Below are 22,148 nucleotides of genomic sequence, written 5' to 3'. Positions count from 1 at the left end.
TTTGTTCTTGTTCTTCTTGTTCTTCTTGTTCTTCTTCTGTAAGAGAGGCTCATGGAAGAGCAATGTAAAATTGACAGTGGGATAGCAGGGCAACAATTGGGCATGACCAGCAGTAGTATTGATGTATAAGAATGAGAGAGTGGAGGGGAGAAAGTACTGACACCAGCAAGTAAGAGGGAGGGGTTAGGAAGGGATAATGGGGGTAATAAAGATTATGGGCCAGGATGGAGACCAGAGGGGCCCACATAACCTTCCATAGTCAGTCCGCTGTGATTAATGGGCACTCAAGAATGGACGCCAGATGAAGTGATGGTGCAGTTTAACTAGAAGGGGTTACTGGAAGAACCGTGCATCCTCAAGTTCCTGGGGAGGGTAGATGGACTGAGAGCAGCATGTGTGATCAAAGCAGATTACCAGACTGCCTGCCAGAGCTGTGAGAAGAACATACTTTGATCTTCAACCTCATTGCTGGAAATTCCAATAATGTTGAGAACTTTCAATTCGACAGAATACAGAAGAGACATGCCGGGATGCCTGCCCGAAGGGGAAAAGCAATACTCCATTGAGCTCTGGACAAAGACCTTTTTCCCCCAAAGGATTTTTATGCCTCCGCTGACAAAGTTCCCGGAGGCGTTATATTTTCGGGTTGTCCGTCCGTGCTAATTTTCGTTTTTTCTCTGCAACGACTTATCTGGTTCACACTAAATTTTTACCAGAGGTATGACTACTCTCGTAGAATGTTTTAATGATAATTATGACATCATAGGTCACGTGGTGTGGCACCCATGTTGGAAAAAAGGATAAACTTTAGACCTCTGTATCTCTGAAACTGCTCTATGGAAAAAAAATTGAAACTTGGCACATGTCAAGTATTCTCCATGGGAAATAAATGTGATTTTTAAAAATGTTTTTATTTTCTTTTTTTGACCTCTGCCACCAAAGGTAGATGGAGGTAATGTTTTCACCCCTGTCTTTGTTTGTTTGTTTGTTTGTTTGTTTGTTTGCAAAATATCTCAAAATGTTGTGGACGGATTTGTACGAAACTTAGTGGACACGTTGAGTTTGTAACACCGATGAATTGATACGATTTTGGTGAACATCTGAATCCAGATCCGGATCTGAGAATTTTTTTAATGTGATTCTTCACCATTGAGTGATTTAACTGCAATGATATATCGCATAATATCTCAAAATTATGGACGGATTTGGACGAAACTTAGTGGATGAGTTTGTTAGGTGACAAGAACAAACCAATTAGATTTTAGTTGAGGTCCGAATCCAGATCCGGCCTATCGGTGGGATACAAAATGTATAGTCATCCTGGTGGAGGTATGCGCTCTACAGAGTGCCCTTCTCGTTTTTTGATGTCGTAGGTGGGGCTTCGTTATGATACAATTGCATATGTCAAACACTTTGAACAATCAATATGAAAATTCTTGAGGGTCATCTTGGGCTAAATTGTATGGGGGGGGGGGGAAATGGATGACTGAATGGAGCGTTATTCAGAGCTTCGGAGAGGTCATTAATATGGATGAAGAACAAGACTGGGCCAAACACACTGCCTTGGTCTTCCACATTATGGGACGAGCCTCCACTGGGAAGCGGGGGGGGGGGGGAGAGAAGGTTACATTAATAGCAATAGGTTGACTACATGAGTGGAGGAAGTCAGAAATCCAGGAATAACGGCAGCCATGTATGCCACAGACAAAGCTTGGCAAGCAAAGCAGGATGCCAGACTGTCGAATGGCCAAGATATGTCCAAAGAGATGGTCCTGATCTCTTGATTGATATTTAGTGCCTCCCACCATTCCTGAGAGAGGAGCAAAAGCTTGTTCAGAGTGGTGTGACTGGGACAGAATCCAGTTGATGGGGTCAGATAATACTGTTTGGAAACAGGCAGGACTTGCATCAGCAGCAATGATAGATTTCTTGATGATGTTTGTAAATGGAAGTAAGCTCCAATTACAAGTAAAGTCTGTCGTTGATGGGGTCTGGTTTTTTTGCACCTTCTTGACGATGGATGTGATACTTGTTAACTTCAATGCAGAGGGAAGTTGGCCGAAAGAGGTGGACAGACTGAATAGGGCAACGAGAAGGGAAGCAAGAATGGCCACCATAGCAGGGTAAAAAAGGGACAGTACTTCTCCACCCTCTCGGGTGAGAAGGAGATGGAGTCGAGTAGACAATGGGTATGTTGCGGTAAAATGTGGGATGGGTACGCCATAAGTGGAGGCAAAGACAGAGTTTAGACATTCTGCCTTATCTCGGGCAGAGCTGTAGTACACTGCTATTTGAGATGAGGGACGAGATGGAGGGAAAGCATACCATTTCACATGTATGCTCTATTTCATATTGTCCATTTTGATATTAATTCCACATCATGCCTTGAGAGATGGGTTCACTTAATTTCTTTACATCTGAATGCATTTTGGCAGTTTAAAAAAAAAAGATTCTACATTTCATGCATCATACTATGTTTAATTTGAGAATCATTCCTAAACCATTGGAGGGAATGGAATGAAAACTATTGGTGTGCACAGGAAGGTTTTGGGTGGTAAAATAATATGTAGCCCCTGGAGTTAAGGGAGTGGGTGGTGTGTGGGGGACCCTATTTTTTACCTCCACCCACCGAAGTTATGTTTTCACCCGTTTGTTTATCTATGTTTGTATGTGTGTTTATTACTTGCAAAATCGAAGATTTTTCAAATATGTTCGTCAGTCGATTTTGTTATTCTATTTGTCTGTCAATCGCCTACAGGTCACAATTTAATACTGATCTTCACGAAACTTCACCAAGTTGTGGTGGTAGTCTTAGTTGAGAAGCCTATTGATTTTAAGCTCAAATGTCAAAGGTCATCTTGAGGTCAAATTTCTAAAATCATTTCTCATCCTGATTGACTTTAAATTTCAACAGGATTTGCATATTGCGTCACTGAATTGGGAAACCAACTATTTTTTGAGATCAAAAGGTCAAAGGTCAACTCAAGGTCAAATTTCTAAAATCAATTTACTAACTTGGCAGTTGAACAGGATTTGCATAGTTCATCACTCAATTTGGAAACGAACTATTTTTGAGGTCAAAGGTCAACTCGAGGTCAAAATTATAAAATCAATTTCAATCTGAAGAACAATCAATTTTCATCCGATTGACCTGAGCTTTGATGAAGATTGTCAATTTAAATCTTAATGAAATGGACAATTTGATGTATCCATGGCACCCTTTGGAGAGGGAGGTGGATTTGGCAAGTATCGTGCGTGCATGCGTGCGCGCGATAACTCAAAAAGTTGTGGACGGATTCGGAGGAAATTTGGTGGGCAGGTTGGGTGTGTCACAATGAAGAATTGATTCAATTTTGGTGAAGCTCCAGATCCGGATACTCTGATTTTTTTTTTAAGTGATTTTATTCACCATTGAGAGATCGGGCCAAAAAACAATAAATGACACGATATTTCAAAAAATTGTGGATGAATGATGACAACTTGGTGGATGAGTAGTGTGGGTGAAAAGAACAAGTCGATTCGATTTTGGTTCAGGTCCGGATCCAGATCCGGCCTATGAGTAAGATACAAAATGTGAACGGTTCAGCCTGGTGGAGGTATGCACTCGACTTGGTGTTCGAGTTACCCTGGCCAAAATTAGAGCGTATTGCATTTGGGTCTGTTTGTTTGTCCGTACAGAACTTTCGTGTTTTTCTCTGCAATCGCTTGTCAGATTGAGATGAAATTTTCACCACTGAAGCGACTCCTCACGTAAAATGTTTTATTGATAATTATGACGTCATAGGTCACGTGATGTGGCAGCCATATTGGAAAAACAAAACTTTGGACCTCTGTATCTCTGAAACCACACCAAGGAAATAATTGAAACTCGGCACATGGCAAGTACTCATGGGGAATGAGTGATGTTTTTTAATGACATCATAGGTGTCCTCGTTATGGCGTCATAATTGCAGATGTAGAACACCACATCTGATCAGTATGAAAATTTTTGAGGGTCATCTCGGGATAAAATGGTCCACAGGAAAAAAATTTATGACGTCATCAGTCATGTGATTCGGCAGCCATATTGTTTAAAAAAATTAAACCTTCAAAAATCTTCTCTGAAGTGGCTGAACAGATTGAGATGAACCTTTACACGTATGACCGCTTGTCTATGAGGAAGAAAAAGTTCACACATACGATGTCATTGGTCGCATGGTTTGGCAGCCATATTGGATTTAACGTAAAACTTATAAAAAAATCTTCTTCTCCAGAATGGCTGGAGAAATCAAGGGGAAACTTCACACAAGTGTTCCACAAGCCATGGTTGTACAAGTGTGTTAAGGAATAAGTGAAAGGTCACAAGGTTTGGCAGCCATATTGGATTGAAGAAAAAATTAAATAAATTTTCTCTGGAACCGCTTAATCAATCGATGTGAAACATAAATGTGAAATTTATGATCTAGTAGAGATCGGGAATACATGTTTTAAAGTTCAACTTGATCGGACACATGGTTTGGCAGCCATGCTGGATTTACCCTCAAACCTATAAAAATACACCACTCAAAAGAAGTCCTGGTGAGGGTCTGCAATCTCTGATTGCTCTTTTTATTGTTCCCCATGTATTAAATGTTTATCCTATCGTACCAGGGTGTTTCATTTAAAAAATGCAACCCAAAGTTGCTTTTATGGTTTTAAAAAATTTTTATTTTACATTTAAACAACATGAAACTTGTACATCGGAATCTTTGTAATGTGTAGAATGAAGTAACACACAACAAGTGGCAGTACATTCAAAGTACACCACCCTCATGCCAAATAAATAAATATATCCTGCAGCGCGCAACATTTCGGCGCCCTGGCATTGTCACCGTGCAGCTCGTGGAGATGGAATTGGGAGGGAGCGGTGTACTACTGAGGTGAATGTGTGCAAATGATACTGAGGTGAATGTGTGCAAATGATACTGAGGTGAATGAGTACAAATGATACTGAGGTGAATGTGTACAAATGTACTCTACCGGTCAGAAGTTTTAGAACACCCCCATTTTTCCAGTTTTTACTCAAATTTAAGCAGTTTAATGTTTCAATGTACTCTGAAATTAAAGCACAGAACAAATAAACAGTTGCAGATAAAAAAGATATCATTGAATCGTTTTGTTGAACAGAATTTAATCTAAATTTTTGACTCATCAAAGTAGCAACCTTTTGCAGATATAACAGCCGAACATACTCGTGGCATTCTTTCCACAATGGAAATCAAATATTGTTCGGAAAGTTCTTCCCAACACTGTTGCAGAAGTTCCCACAAATGTGTTGCACTTGTAGGTTGCTTTGCTTTCACCCTTCTGTCCAGTTCATCCCAAACCAGCTCGATGGGGTTTAAGCCTGGAGACTGTGCTGGCCATTCCATGATCTGAAGCCTACGTCTTGTTCTTTTCTTCTAAGGTAGTTCTGACATAGCCTGGAGGTATGTTTTGGGTCATTATCTTGCTGTGGGATGAACCCTGACCAACTAGGCATAGACCAGAGGGTATTGCATGGCGCTGCAAAATGCTGTGGTAGCCCTTTTGGTTCAGGGTGCCAATTACTCTGTGCAAGTCACCGACTCTGGATCCAGCAAAAGAGCCCCAGATCATCACGCTTCCTCCTCCATGTTTGACAGTTGGTGTCACACACTGAGGAACGATCCTTTCGCCTACTCGATGGCATACAAAAACCCTGCGTGATGAACCAAAGATTTCAAATTTTGATTCATGGGTCCATAAGACCTTCTTCCAGTTTTCAGTAGTCCACTGGTGGTGCGTCATGGTCCAGGCAAGCCTCTTTTACTTATTTTACCATCTTAGCAATGGCTTTCTTACTGCCACTTGACCTGTCAAACCTGCAGCTCAAAGTCTTCCAAGTGCCTTTTGATGGTGTGGGAAACTGGAGGTCTTTCCTTAAGAGAAATTTCAAAGAAGCCAAGGTGTCAGTGAGTACACTTTTAAGGATTATAATGGTCTGTCTGTCTTCCTTTACAATTTTTTTTTTTTTTTTTTTTTTTTTTTTTTTTTTTTTTGTTTGTATACCTTGGTCGAGGCTCGTATGAGAGCTAACACACAACTCACAGCAAGGAGGCATGAGACAAGAGGGGCGGGAGTGGAAGGGACAAAACATTGGGGAACAGACACAGGTGAACTGTGGAAGGGAGAGGGATGGGGATGGGACGGGGAACATGGCGAGGGGAAGATGGACATTAAAGGGACTTTCAGGAAGGAAAGCAGGAGAATTGAAGGAAGTGGGCTTGGGTGGATTATCGGGGGTAGAAAAGATCGAGGATTTGGATGGGGGAAGATAAGAGGTGGTGGTGAACAGCTGTTTTGAAAGCCTGAAGGGAAGAATGGGAAAGAATAGAGTGAGGAAGTTTATTCCAAAGGCGGGAAAAAAAGAGGAATGAAAGAGTGAAGATGAGCAGTGATTCGTGATTTTGGTAGTTTTACCAGAAGGGGTTGTTGGCGGACCTTGAGCGCCCTGTGGAAATGTGGTTGGGACAAATCGCAGAGAGAGCAGGGGGGCAAGGCTGGAGAGATCGGTAGAAGACAGAAAGACCACCGACCAACCTGCGGTGATTGAGTGAGAGGCCCAAAGACTCAGCTTCATTGCGGGAGATGCCAATGATCTTAAAAGCCCTGGTTTCGACAGCGTGAAGTCGAGAAAGGTGGGAGGCAGGAGCACCAGCCCAGAGGGGAGAGCAGTACTCCATCAGGCTACGGACAAAAGCTTTGTAAGTGGTCAGGAGCTCAAGAGGGCCGAGGAAGGACTTTGCACGACGGAGGATTCCCAGTCGGCGACTGGCTTTTGAGGCAAGGTTGGAAATGTGACTTTCCCAGGAAAGGTCATGGCAGATAGTGAGACCCAGAAGCTTGAAAGAAAAGACTTCTTCCAGAGGATTGTTGAGAAAGTGGATGGGGGGGGGGTTTTGTAAACGGTCCTTTCGAAGAGACATAGTGAGAGTGTGAGATTTGTGTGGATTGAAAGACATGTTCCACGTGTTGGACCAGTTTGTGATTTTATCCAGATCTGCAGTGAGCGAAGAAGCTGCTGCTTGCCGGTCTGAGGGATGACAGATGGTACGGCAGAGGGTTGAGTCATCGGCAAAGAGAAATAGAGGATTTTCCAGAGAGTCCGAGAGATCATTGATGAAAACCAGAAAAGAACAGGGCCCAGAACGCTACCTTGAGGAACTCCAGCCTGCACAGGAAGAGGGGATGAAAGAACTCCATTTAGGGCCACACGTTGACTGCGACAGGAGAGGAAGTCTGCGAGCCATGAGTGGAGATGGCCTTGAATACCATGGGCAGAGAGTTTGGTGTGTAGGGCAGGGTGCCAGACTGTGTCAAAAGCACGTGATATGTCCAGGGATACGGCTCGGATTTCCTGTCTGGCATTGAGGACCTCCATCCATTGATGGGAGAGCAGTAGCAGCATATCTAGGGTAGAGTGACCTGGTCTGAAACCAAATTGATGATTGGAAATCAAGCCATTGGAGAAGAGGAAGGATTTCATGTCTGAAGCGATGATGGATTCCATAACCTTGCTGATGATTGGGAGAAGGCTGATTGGTCTATAGTTACAGGGATCTGTTTTTGCACCTTTTTATGCAGGGCAGTGATGTTAGCAGATTTCCAAGCAGATGGCAGATGACCTTGGGAAAATGAGAGGGTGAATAGAACAGAGAGAGGGTGAGCAAGAGCAGAAGAGCAGGCTTTGAGGACACGTGGGCTGATGCCGTCTGGACCGGTTGCAGAATCTGACTCGAGGTTTGAAAGCAAGCTCTCCACCTTGTCAGGAGAAAAGGATACAGAGTCCAGGGACAGTTGGGTGCGACTGGGTAAAGTGGGTAGAGATAGTGATGGGTTTGGGACACAAGATTTAGCTGCAAACACCGAGTTTAGACATTCAGCTTTATCACGTGTGGAATCAGCAGTGCGGCCATTTGAGGTAAGGGAGGGGATGGAGGGGGAACATACACCAGAAACAGATTTGATTAAACGCCACCAGGATTTTGAGGAGGGAGAGAGGTTTGAGAGTTCAGACTTGAGATGAGAAAGATGTTGTTTTCTGGCTCTCCTGAGGGTAGCTACACACTTGTTCCGAGCTTTGTGGAAAGAACTGAGATTGCCCTCAGTTGGGTTTGCTTTCCATGAGGCAAAGGCAAGTTGTTTCAGGACAACTGCCTCGCCACAAGCTTCAGTAAACCAAGGGCGGGAGGAAGGGTAAGACAACTGAACACGAGAGGGGATAAATCTGTGCATGAGGGAGAGCAAGTTTCTTTGAAAGAATTCCCAGGATGAGTTGATGTTTGAGAAAGTAGTGATAGGAGACCAGTCTGTAAGTTTGATGGCTGCTCGGAGACCCTGCCAGTCGGCTTGAGTGAAATGCCAGACTCGACGGCGGTGAGGTGGTTCTCTGATAACAGCCAGAGAGATGTCCACTTTAATAAGGACGTGGTCAGAAGAACCAATTGGAGCGAAGGAAGAGCAGCAGATATTGTCAGGGAAATTTGTCAAAATCAGATCCAGAAGAGATGGAGTACCATTGGTTGAGATCCGGGTCGGGAAGTTGACCGATTGAGTCAGTCCCAATGAGTCACAGAAAGCTTTTGCTGATGTCCCATGGCAGGTGAGAGAGGTACACACCTAGCCAACTGGCGTGATGACAATTGAAGTCGCCACATAAGAGGAAGAGAGAGTTTGGATGAGAAGATAGAAGATGGTCCATGTTTTCGGAGAGTGAGGTGTAGATGGAGTCATCACTGTTCGGTGGACGGTACAGTAGACATATAAACATGGGGTGGGAGTGGAGGAAGCCGAAGCCAGAGGTATTCCCTGGGGGTGTGGGGGAGTGAGAGCAGTGCAGGGAGAGTGAGGAATAGAGTCTTTGATGAAGAGAGCAACACCTCCACCAGGACGAGGCTCAGGTCTGTCATACCGTAAGAGGGAGTAACCAGGGAGAGATACTTGGGAGTCAGACACGTCTTGGGAGAGGAAAGTTTCTGTTAGGCAGATAATGTCTGGTTTGTCAGTGGCAACCTGCATGGAAAGATCTGAAAGGTTTGAGCGAAGGCCCCGGATATTTGAGGTCCACACTTTTAATGAAGAGGTAGGGGGGGAGGCTTTTGGTGCAGGAGGTGGGGGGGGGGGGGGAGGGTGGGACGAGGGACGAGGGGGGGAGGTAAGGAGGGTTGCTGAAGGAGTGTGGGGTATTGCAGAATAGCGAGGGGAGGGGGCCGAATGAGGAGAAAAGGCTCTGTGGTGCTGTGAGAGAGGGGGACAAGAGACAAGGAAGATGGCAGTTGAGGATTTGAGGAGGTGGAGTGAAGAGATGGAGGTGAGAGGGCAGTGGAGGGAGGCAGGTTGGTGGATGAGAGGGGGAGCAACAGAGAAGGAAGAGTGAGGGGGATGAAAGGTGGGAGAAAGGTGAGGGGGGAATTTTTGAAAGAGGTGAGAGGGAGGCTTGGAGGGAGAAGAGTGGGATGGTTGCTTTGAGAGTGAGAGTGAGGGGTGAGGGGGGTGAGTTGGCACTGAAGTTGGAAAAAAAGAATGGTTGATGGAAAGTGAGCATCCATGGCAAACTGTGGTTTTTAAAAGTTTTAGGTCAGAGATGCGATTTAACACCTTTTGTTAAATTAAAATAAAAATTGTCTTTTTCTCGCCATTATGATAGCAATGTACTAATTCCTGCAGTGCAATATTGCCCAAATAATGCTTCAGAGGGTGGAGCAACACAGTCTGTTCTAACACTGCTTTTATACAGACAGAGGGTTTGTAACTAATCAACAAAAGTTGGGACACCTATCGGAATTGTTTGCATCAACTGTCAAGGCTCACTTTACTTCCATTGCTGCAGAACAGCTGCAGTTGCTAACCCATTACTTGTACCCTGAAAAGTGCCTTTTTTAACAACTCTGAAATTTACATTATTTTTCAGTTTTTGGTAAACTAAACTTTTGTTTTTTAAACCTCTGGCAGTTTACTGCTTAGCTTTGTACCATTTCAGGTTATTCACTGGACTTGAACTGCTTAGATTTCAGTAAAAACTGGTAAAATGGGGGTGTTCTAAAACTTTAGACCGGTCGAGTACTTTTGAGGTGAATATGTACAAATGATACTGACTCGCCATGCAGTTTATGGAGACTGGTTTGGAGTGAGCGGTGTGCAATAATTGATTGATTCAGTGATTAATTGCATAATTAAAATAAATAGTCGTAAATTAATTGATTTCTCATTCAATTGCCGAACAGCATACCTAAACCACCACTGTTTCATCCGAATCTGGAACTCTGAAAATTAAGTAATTCATCGATTAATTGATTAATCAACAAATCAAAAATACCCCTTAGAGCCAAATTACTTGTTAAATAAATATCCTTTATAGCCAAATTATTTGTTAAATACCATTTATAGCCAAATTACTTGTTCGTTGTCATGTCCAAATATACAGTTTCCAAGCTCAAAAGGTGCCTGAGACATTTATCCAGATGAGAAAGAAAATAAATGAGGAATTAATAAATCCATCATAATTGCGTATTTAATGAATTAATTGATTAATTCAAAAATTTAAAATAGCATTTTTGTCAAAGCATATCTTCACTTTTGTCCCCAAATTTCAACTTCCTAGCTCAAAGGATGGCTGAGATATCACCCAGACAAACAAACATACAAGAAAACAAATGGAGAGAAAACTGAGTACTCCCTTCCTTCGGCGCCCGGCGATGATGTCATGCATCGCCCGGATGTGGAATTGGGAAGGATTGGTGCACAAAAATGAAACGAGTGATTTCAGAAGATTGTTCACAAGCATGTTCTAAATGGCTGCCCTGCTGCAGCAGGCACAAATGGGTCCTCCTTGTGAAGTTGTCGATAACTTGGCTGTATTCCTGAACTGGAATCGTGATGTTTGTGGCAATTGCATTTTTGAGGTTGTCAATAGTCTGAGGTCTTCCCTAGTACACTATATCCTTCAGTTAACCAAAACGATAGAAGTCAGATGGGTTGAGGTCTGGAGAATGCAACGCGTATTTAACATCTGTCCTAGAGACGATTCGATCACTGAATTTCTGTTGTAGCCACTGTATCGATCTGTTGGAAGTGTGAGGTGTGGCCCCATATTGCTGAAACCATTACACAGCCCTGTTGACGTGGCACTTCGTCGCTAATGCAACCCAGAACTTCTGGATAACTTTCAATTGCCGTTCAGTGGTTACGGTTACCGATTTCCCTTCATCTTGAAACCAGAAAGGTCCAGTGATGCCAGATTTGCTGATGGCAACTCATGCAGTGCTTTTCTGGCTGCGCAACGGCCTTTCAATAACTTAAACAGGAGAGCTAGAACCCCAAAACATGTTGTTTTTAGAGTTAACATGACCATTTAAACCAAAGTGGTCCTCGTCAGAAAACCACACGTTACTCAGAAAATTTCGATCCCCATGCATTTTTTTTCTTCAAACCAATCACACATCGTCACACAAAGTTGTTTGTCATTGTCTTTGTTTTGCTAAATTTGAATGTGATATGGGTGCATTTTTTTAGTTCCTCCTTCAGAATTCTTTCTGGACTTGATGTAGATCTCAAGAATTGAACTTATCTTTGACGCAACAATTTCCTGGGGCTCCTCAAAACTGCTTCATGGACTGCTTCAATGTTTTCTCATGATCTTGCAGTCCTCGGGTGACCAGACTTTGAGAAATTATCGCAGATTTATCTGGGGCTAATCTGGGCTCGAACTTCTTTCTAAATCATGTTTGAGTCTTTTTGAATCACTTTGTGGCAAAGTAAGATTCCACAATAAATATCCTTTGTTCTATTGTCCATGCCATCTTTAAAATTAACAGTATGACTGATGTTTGCAGTTTTTCCTCCAAACGATGTTTCATCCAAACCTGGAATGAATAAAAAATTGTTGAAAAATACAAATTTCACATAATTTTAATTGGGTTGCATTTTTTTTTTTTTTTTGATGGAACACCCTGTACCATCCGGTGGAATCCGGTATTACAAGTCGTAATAAAATACACCAAAGACAACAGTGGGGGGATTCACCCATCCATAAGAACAGGTTCTCTGCTTGATATAAACTATTTTTCCGACTTTGTTCAACCTCACACCAAATGTGGGGTCAGCCGCTCAGATCTTTCTTTTCCAAAATGCTCTGTTCTCTGCATCCTCTGATCTTAATCCTTTCTTCTCCATGTCACTTTTCACTACATTGCGTCATCTCGGTCTCGGTCTGCCCCTTCCCTTATTTCCTTCAACCTATCGATTTAATGCCATTTGCAATGCACTGCCTTCATCACTCCGCAAAACATGTCCACCCCACCTCAGCCTTGCCTCACCTCACAAACCTTTTCTACAACGCTTCTCCCTCCAAGCCTTCTTCATCGCTTTGCTCCTTATCCTACCTGCTAATGACACCCTTTGAATCCATCGCAACATCCTCATCTCTGCCCTGTCAAGCAACGGCGACTTCTCACGCAATGCCCAAGTCTCAGTAACATGCAACATCTGGTCTTATCACCGTTTTGTACATTTTAACTTCAAGCTTAATTTGGATTTTTCCATCTCATGATACTGTTGCGGAAATGGGCCCTTAGTGGGTTATTAAATATAGGATTAGCCCAGATCCCCCCTTAAATGCATGCTTAGCCATGTTGTTTGGTAATCGGACGTTACATGTGTGTCGGAAGTTGTAGTAGGTCCAGTGTTCATACAGTGGTGGTGTACCGAGAGGCGCCTTCTTTTTCCTTCCCCCTCCTAACCAGCCCCCACCCAGCGCCCTGACAGAGTCAGTCAACAGGACGTGCCAGCAACCCATTGGCGGAGAGCTGCTGCAAACTCGAACGATGGACCAATCACGTGTCCCCGGAGGTGGTCCGAAAAACCCGCCCCGAAAGGCAAGAACAACTGCTTTTTCCTGTCTGCGATCTGCTTCATGACTAGTGGCTTGACCAGCGGTTCCTCCTTGGCCATGGATCCAGCATGCAGGTCCTCCCCAGGTTCATCCTGAATCCAACCACAAGGCCTCTGACTGTCCTTACTCCCTGTAAAGCTCGACCATGTCTTTTGATTCCATCGATCCACCTGCAGAGTCAAACACCCAGATTTGGCCAAATCTGGTGTATAGGCCAGGCCTGGATTTGCATACTGGACCTTGTGAAGAACCAGCTGGAACACACCATAGATCTTTTTCTGTTGTGCCGTCGACCTTACAGGGGCTGGACGCACCGACGCTGCATGCGTGAGCGCTGCCGATAGGAGTACGTCGCCGCCATTTTGCCACGCTGTGTGCTCGGTCTGGGCGCTCAAATCTGACGACATCGGCTTGTCACGAGCCGCATTCGTGCCTTCGACACTTTTCCTCTCGTCCATGAGGCACCACCAAGTACTCCGTGCCTTGTATGCATGTTGTCCAGGCCTAAGGCTTATTTTGCGAGGGCCCCCCTGCGAAACCCGTATCCGTAGCTCCCTAGATAAGGGCGGTTTATAGATGAATTATATCGTTATCGCGAATGCTTTGCTTGTGTCATGTTCCCTGATGTTTCCCCAATAAATCTGGCTGATTCATACGAAATTTGCCGCACTGAATTTATTCGTACCGCGCTGAAGAACAATCGCTCGATTTGTATTTAAAACCAAACTGGCTACGGACTGCGGCAGACTTCGCTCGGTCTCTGATCAAACCCAGTCTGTAGCCGGGGTATGTCCCCAACTGGCAAGGCACAGGGGTACTTTGGAATTGTGATCTGAGGCGCGTGACCCAAGACTGCCGAACGAGCCGGCGATATAACCCCTGAGACAGCAGTGCTGTTAAGCGCTACCGAATCAACAACAATACTTCTACATCCCTCCACTTCTTCCACCCTGCTTTCACCCTGTCTCTTTCTTGATCAATACATTTGAAATGCATTCCTTAAAACATGCTTCTCCTTTAAAGTGCTGCCACTCATTATAGTCTTTATGAAAATATCATCGCATGTTCCTTATGTAGCTCCACTGCATCATCAATCAATTTTTGTTTTGGATAAAAAAAACATTCAACTCCTATTCAGGATGTTATAATGATCAAACTATATTTTGAACCTGGTGTTGAATTGGTTCTTTGTGCAGGCATTTTTTTTAATGTGTGCATGTGTGCGTGTGCAGACTATGTCTTTACCCATGGCGGTCATTGTTCATGGCAGTCAAGACAACAACGCCACAGCCACAATCCTTTGGGACAATGCTTTCGCTGAACCGGTAACAAACTGCATGACAATAATGTTTCTGCACTGTCACCACAAAATGAGTTAGAAGTTGCATGGGGTGTTTTGTGTTTTTTCCCATGTAAGAAAAAAAATGTGACTTCTGGTCATAAATGGCCATTTTCAGGTTTTCACAGATGGAAGGGAACTGATATCAGGAATCCAGTTTTAGAGTCCATGAATATGCAATGAGTGATTAACCAAATAACAGTGTGGGAATGCCGAAAACAAATCAAACTTTTTGCTATGCGTGATGTCAACATTTCTAAGTATCAGTTGGAGATTCGCTGTCATGGTTACTTGGTGCATGGCATCATCGCATCGATAAGTTGTTAGTGCCATTATGTGAGGGTTTGGAAGTGTTTTTCTCACAAAAGTGCTTGCAAATGTTCCCTGGGAAGTCTATCAAAATGGACTGCAATGGGGACTGTATTATCATCAAGTCATCAGGACAAATTCTGCTTTTGCTGATGTTACTGCCTGGGCTCTAAGGTCAAAAGTTAAGCAGTATTTAGTTCTACTGAGGTGGAATGGCGTGGATTAATTGCTGATTACCTTTAAGAACCGACGCCATTTTCCAATGAAAGTAAAATGCACCATCTCCGTTGTGTTGCTGATCGAAAGTTCTGATTCCGCCGATGCCAACGTAACTGCAACTATCAAGGACAGCAGCGCTGAAGAAGGTGACGATGAGGTTTTTAAACAGCTTGTTTTCTTTTCTGTGGAAGTTAAGATCATGACGAGAGAAATAATAATCTTTGAAATGAAATGGAGTGAAATGTATTGTCATTCCTGTTGTGACAAGCACAAATTTTTTTTTCTATGTTATGCTTTCTCTAATCATAGTTCCAGAATATACTGTACGTACAACCCTGAGCCACTGATTTCACCTGCAGTGCTTCAAATGTAATCGCGTTCATTAAATATGACTTCATTAAATTTGAGAGTAATCTATATGTAAAACGAGCTCGGTCTCGGCGTGCCTGGAGGAGATGCCACTAATCAAGCCCAAACTGCAAACGGTATGATGTGGTTGATGAGTAAGGTGAGGATAGACGGACTGGTTTCAATTTACATTAAAACAAAAACTCTTCCTCCTTCATCATCATCTTCACTTGTAATAATGTTGAGTCTCATTCAATCCCGTTTCCCGTATCAATTCTAAACATGAGCTATATTCATTACTTATAGAAAAATATTTCCGTTGTATTCACATCAACCTATCAAACAATTTCCGATTATACACCGCCTTTTAAAGCATCACAAAGCAGGCCACTCTACTTGCAAGACAGGTGAGAAAAGGAACAAAAAAGCAGCTGATATTTCAGTAATGTATTTGCACAATTTTTAAAGGGTGAAAATTGTTTTTTTTTTTTTTTCTCTGGAAACGATGGGTCTTGCTTTCTAGTATTCATTAAATATGACCGTTAATAGAGAAATTGCAAGGCAGGACACCCAATAGTTATGTTGTAGTCGTCAGACTTGTCCGAATCCAGATGAACCGTGTCAAAGCGGTCGCGCCAGCCACCTGATTTGGGCACTCCAGGTCTCGGGTCTGTTTGCCGCATTACTGTGCTCGGATGGAATGCTGAAGCAAGTCTGGCAACGTACTGAGAATACTGTGCGCCCAGTTACCCAGATTAGTGACCTGAGCGGTGGTCGCCCAGAGGCAGGTGCGTCGCGTGCTGGGCGCTAACCTCCACAAACCCAATTGATCTTTTAACGGACGTCAATAGCTATTGTGGCTTGCGATCAAGAACCACTTGAATCACTCTGAGACTAAGTGATTTTATACTGGTGTATTCAACAAATATGAAGGGTGAGAATACAAAGAAACAATCACACAAATATTATCTGTACAATACAGCACCGTATGCACCTTGAGTTTCGTACTATGTTGGCACCTGAACTTATTTAAACCTTCAGGCCTCGGACAGAAGAACCAGGGAGAAATTCACAAGATAGAAATACCAGGGCTGCATCGGATGGGACACAGTGAGACCCAAGGTGTATTTGGCTAGGGGGAAACAGTTCATGCCCCAAGCACGAGCTGTTACGATGGGGGTCAGGTTATGGGCACTGCTGGTCACAGCATGAGATGGGGTACTCAGGTGGAAGGAGGGAGTGCTGCAGGCAGGGTGTGTCCTATGCTCGTTGGGTCCAGGAGCATCTCCCCAACCCTCTCCACCTCCCACCCCCCGTGGTTCTCACCCTCCTCCCCTGTGGTTCACATCCACCTTTATACTCTAAGCTCCCCCCCCCGTCCCGTCCCTTCTCAGTACGTTACCACACTGGCCCCTCCTCACACAACAGTTGTTGGCTCACGAGCCCTGTCCATCAGTGGGACATCCTGCCATGACCTCTCACCTCGTTGGTGGTGCTGATTAAGGCCAAGGTCAGGAGAGTTCTCATGGTGTTTCCCACCAAAACTAATGCCTTTGGCTTGTATAATCTATAAGATAACATATGACAGTTTACAGAGGGATAAAACATGATAAATGTTTCAGGGGAAAGCTGCTTTAGACATACATCTGGGGAAGGCTGACATCTTTCTTCCTGATCCTGATCTATCCTGAAATTTCCTGATCTATCGGCTTTTTACTGCACGTTTATGTTAATATATGCAACAAGGGAAATAACTATCGTCGTACGATGCAAAGTTATCCCCTAAAAGGCATTCCCACAAGTTACTCTATCTACCATGAGAGATAAACTCCTGAAGTATAATTGAAGTAAGCCTCAGCCTGTTGCTAAGGTGTGTGTTATACATACTTGGCATGATAAGGTTTGTGTGTTAGATAAGGTTGATAATGCTGTGCCAATACCTTATCTTCAATGCTCCATTTCCATCTTAACGTTTCTAACAACTCAAGAAGTGTACATGCTATTGGTTCACGAAAAAATATTTTCACGAAAAAAATAAGTGACCACTATATTCGTTATTGTTGTATGTCTGTCTGTCTGTCTGTCTGTCTGTCTGTCTGTCTGTCCCGAGCATAGCTCCGTGGGTTTTGATCCGATCCTGACAAAATTTTGGTGGGAGGTTTCTATCATGATCAAGTTGTGTTTTCCTGAGAATGGGCGGAGCCACGCCCAAAAAACGTGTTTTTAGGGGGTAGCCGATTTCAATTTGCATCTTCTCCTTGGGAGTTTGTCGAATCTGACAGGGGTTTCGGTATTTGGTTAGCCCAATGGCACCTGCATAGTCCCACGGAGCTCTATTTTTCATTTTCGTCCCAAGGTCAAGGTCACAAACTTAGAAAATTGCGACTTTTGACATGAAAAATTATCTTCTCCGAGGGGTTTGTCGAATCTGGCAGAGGTTTCGGTATTTGGTTAGCCCAATGGCACGTGCATAGCCCCACGGAGCATGATTTTTCATTTTCATCCCAAGGTCAAGGTCACGAACTTAGAAAATGTCAAATTTTGACATAAAAATCATACGACCGCCCAAATTTGAGAGCTCGGATGACAATATTTTTTTATGCATAATCTTGAGGTCATTCCCCACCTAAAGTCTTGAAACCATTTTGCACTATCTCGAACACCTTGCCAGTGGCGCCCCCTTCAAGTTTGTTTTTACGCTGATTTCATCAAAGTATGGATAATCTGAGGTGTGCGAAATGCCATATAGCCTATATGACATTATATTGTTCCTGGAATGTTCCAGAGGAAGTTTTGCTCCAAAGGTCATAATCCTTGACCTTTGACCTTTAAAGTTCACAAAGGTCAAATTTTCAAAGTTGTGGGAATCGAACCGGGTTTTCGACCTTCTTCAACAAACTAACTCCAATAAGCTATAGCACGTATCCTGTTTCCTTATTTTAATGTCCACAACATTAATTTTGTGACCTTTAAAGGTTATGCAAAGGTCAAATTTTGAAAGTTGTTGAATGAAACCGGGTTTTCGACATTTTGCAGCTAATAACCTGTCACTCGTACCACATCATGTTGATCATTTTTATACCTTGGTCAAACATTATCACATTGTCTCATCCCTGACTTCTGAAATAATCTACATCGTCAAATACCGCTCGTGAACCATCGTCGTCTTCAGACTTATCTTTTTGTTGTTGTTGTTGGTATCATTTTGAAGTTTATATTCTGCAGATTAAGGTAATGTCGATATCTCAAAAAAAAATTTTAAAAATTGTTTTTTTGCAATTTACAATTCCTTTTCAGCTCTCAAAACACCTTGTATGGTAGATGTGCTGTAATTTCACTTCTTTATCATCCTTTTCACCCATGGTTTTAATCTAGTTTCTGTTGCGTATTTTTATTTGTTTCATCCCTCAGGGTCGGATCCCTTTCCAGGTCCCTGAGAAAGTGCTGTGGCCACAGCTGGTTGAAGCTTTGAACTCTAAATTGAAATCTGAAGTCCAGAGTCAGCGGGGCCTCTCTGAGGAAAATATTGTGTTCTTGGCACAGAAAGCCTTCAACAGCTCGGCCATGCACCGGGATGAGTTTAACAACCTGACCATCACCTGGGCCCAGTTCAACAGGGTGAGTTGGCTTCTAAACAAGTACAGACGTTGCAGTTGGCCTATATATATATTTTTTGATTCACTTGTTTTTCTTGTCACTGTTTGTCACATAATTTTTTTATGCCACCGCTGATGAAGTTGCTGGAGCCATTATGTTTTCGGAGGCATGATGTCCGTCTGTCCGTCCGTACTAATTTTCTCTGTTGTCTCTGCAACCGCTTATCCGATTGGCACAAAATTTTCATCATAGGTGCGACTACTCATGTAGAATGTTTTAATGATAATTATGTCATAGGTCATGTGGTGTGGCAGCCATATTGGAAAAAAGGAAAAACTTTGGACCTCTTTTTCTCCAAAACCGCTCCATAGAAAAAATTGCAACTTGGCACGTGTCAAGTACTCCCCATGGGAAATTTTTCAGAAAATCTTGATGATTTCATCGGTGGCATCATTGCATGCGCGAATGCTTTATCCGATTAGTATGAACATTTTTGAGGGCCATCTTGAGGCTAAATTGCATGGGGGGGGGGGGGGTTGGAATTAATGATGTCATTGGTCATGTGGTTTAGCAGCCATTTTTGTTTTTTTACATAAAAGCCTTCGAAAATCTTGTTCTCCAAAACGGTTGAACAGATCGAGGCAAAACTTTGCAGGTATGATCGCCTATCCATGAGGAACAAAACGTTCTCCACCAATGACGTCATATATCACATGGTTTGGCAGCTCTGATTTTTTTTGAAGAATAAACTTTAAAAAATCTTCTTCTCCAGAACGGCTTGAAAGATCGACGGGACACTTCATCCAAATGTTCACGAATAATTAATAGGTCACATGGTCTGGCAGCCATATTGGATTCAATAAAAATCTTTAAAAATTCTTTCTCTTAAACCACTTCATCAATCGACATGAAACTTCACATTTATGATGTAGTACTCACAGTGAATTTTTTTATTTTATTATTTCAACCTGGTAGGATGTATGTATGGTCTGGCAGCCAGAATTATTTTATGTTTTGAATCTGGGTTCAATTTCAATCAAACTTGGTACAAGTATGTATAATGATGTAATAATGTGGGTGGAGGTATCTTTGGCAACATCACAACGTCGAAGAGTGCCCTTCTAGTTTGTATTAAGGTTTCGATTGAAGTCATCTTTCGTGTCACAGCTGGGAGAGAGGGGGCAGGAGTGGTGCTATCCGACGTCATGGTTAGCAAAGTGTAAGAGTGGTCCATCTGATGTTCCCCCTCATCTGAATATGGATCGTGTCCAGACCAGGTGGTTTAGTGTCATGGTGGTGCCACAAGGACTGTTACAACTTGGACACGTACATGATGAGCCTGATTGACTGCCACAACTAGCGTGGACCACCGTGATTTGGCAGCACCTTGGAGTGTGTGGGGCATGGCGCTGAAGGAGTGGGGAGGGGACAAAAGGCAGAATACTGGTGATTTGACCACTCTCTTCTTCATCCTGTCCTTGTTTGGGATGCTCTGGATCTGGTTACACTGTTGCCGCTTGCCCTTACTAGCCTGCTCATCCACTCAGTGCCATGTAGGAAGACATCGAGCTGCACACCAACGGCTCTTCATACCGTCGCCCTGTGAGGCTGTACCTTAAAAACCTGGTCCGGTTTTGTTTGAATGAAAAATTGGATGAATGGCATCTTCAGTTCATGCTCTGTCTTGGTTGTTTTTTTGTAAAAGATAGTACTGTATATCATGATATTTGAAAAACGTATTGGGCCTCTTATGTTCTCGTGGATCAGGCATTACGTGGCGGAGGTATGCGCTCTCCCGAGTGCCCTTCTAGTTCAAAAATGTATTGGCCCTACGTGTTCTCGTGGATCAGGCATTGTATGGCGGAGGTATGCGCTCTTCCGAGTGCCCTTCTCGGTTTTTTTGTTTTTACATGATCTAAAACTCATCGTGGAGCTGTCACGCACATGGATGTACAGACGAACATGCACGACACAACACAAGGCTTTGATGAGACAAACACAGCCAATGAGCTTGAGGAAAGTGCCGTCACTTCATGGGATAATCTGGGTACCAGCGAAGTCACAACAATGGTGCTGCTTTTCTCACCCCACTCAGCGGGGCATTTCCTAAGGAGGAATTTCCTCTTCCGCATGGATGCCAAACGATGAGGATTGTTTGTGCTCTTGTCACGTTAAATGCTGAACTTCAGGAAAGGAATCAGCATGTGCCTTTTTTTTGTTGTTGTTGTTAAGTCTTTGATATGACTCGGCCAGGATTTGAACCGCCAACCTTCCTGACTCGAAGCTGACATTTTAACCATTAAATCACCAAGTCTTGTAACTGAGTTCATTCATTGTATTTAATTCATTCTCTGACCTTCATTAATTTTATAACATTATACCACTGAGTTCATTCATTGCATTTAGTTCATTCACTGTAAGAGAGTTTTCAAGTCTGATTCATTCAATTAGACTGGTCAGCCTTCTCCTTATCTTCAGCAAAATGATTGAATCTGTAATCCTACAGAACAGGCATTATCTCTTCTCCAGCTCTTGAATCTCTGGTCTTCAGTTTGGCTTTCAACCTAACTATTCTGTTATGGGTGGACGAAACCACAAATGAGATACTGGCCGTTTCTCTGGACATCTATTAAGCTTTCAACATGGTCTGACTCCCAGCCTTACTTTCCAAGCTATCTGCTGATGACATTTGGGGGCCCCACCTTGAATTGTTCTCAGATTTTGTCTGGGAATAAAAATATCGAGTTTGTCTTTTGAGCAATTGCCTTCTTGAGGCTGTGTTCCGCAAGCCAGCCATTTCAGATATACTTTATTTTTGGTCTACATCATTGACCTCTTGACTTAACTGGATTGTCCTACATGCAATTTTTCTGATGGCGCCTCCAAGCTGAACAGTGTTGGGGTTAGAGTAAGGTGAAGCTACCTAAATCCAGGATCACTTCTCACCTCCAACCATTTTTCCTCTTTTTTTTTATTTTTATATTTTCCCCCACCTGTGGGATGAACTTCCACATCCTCTTCAATCTCATTCTTCCCTCCAGGTCTTCAAGACAACTGTTCACCTTGGTCTCACATTCTCCCCAATCCAAAACCATGATCTCTTCTACCCTTGTTAATCCCATCCAAATCCCCCCTCCTTCCAATTTTCCAGTTTTCTCTCCTTAGTTTCCTTCTGCATCCTTCATGTCTACCCACCCCATTCAGTGTACTAGCTCTTCTACAAGCCTCGATTATATGAAGGAGAAAAAAGTTCCGTCCTTTGTCATCTCATGCTTTCTTCCATTCCCACCATTGTTCCCTTCCTCTGCTTGCTGACCCCATACTCCCCTTTTCCTTTCCATTCTGTCCAATGTGTCGTATATTTGTTCTCATGGACTCACGTGTAATCTTTACCCTTCCCCTCCCCAT

The 22,148-nt window shown here is 43.2% G+C and overlaps 1 protein-coding gene across 3 annotated transcripts in view; it reads left to right on the top strand.

Annotated features, from left to right (window-relative positions):
- LOC147032025 (signal transducer and activator of transcription 5B-like) overlaps positions 1-22,148 on the top strand; it is a 109,306-nt gene that overhangs the window by 38,807 nt on the left and 48,351 nt on the right. For all 3 annotated transcript variants that reach the window (XM_085869297.1, XM_085869298.1, XM_085869299.1), the window contains 2 exons: positions 14,161-14,253; positions 18,555-18,761. In XM_085869297.1, the coding sequence (XP_085725423.1) occupies positions 14,161-14,253; positions 18,555-18,761 (300 nt within the window). The remainder of the gene's footprint in view (positions 1-14,160; positions 14,254-18,554; positions 18,762-22,148) is intronic.

The sequence above is a fragment of the Eptatretus burgeri genome, chromosome 2 (assembly GCF_056783735.1).
Source record: "Eptatretus burgeri isolate ZD-2024b chromosome 2, Ebu_testis_v1, whole genome shotgun sequence".
Classification (NCBI taxonomy): domain Eukaryota; kingdom Metazoa; phylum Chordata; class Myxini; order Myxiniformes; family Myxinidae; genus Eptatretus; species Eptatretus burgeri.
This window is presented reverse-complemented; position numbering and strand designations above follow the sequence as displayed.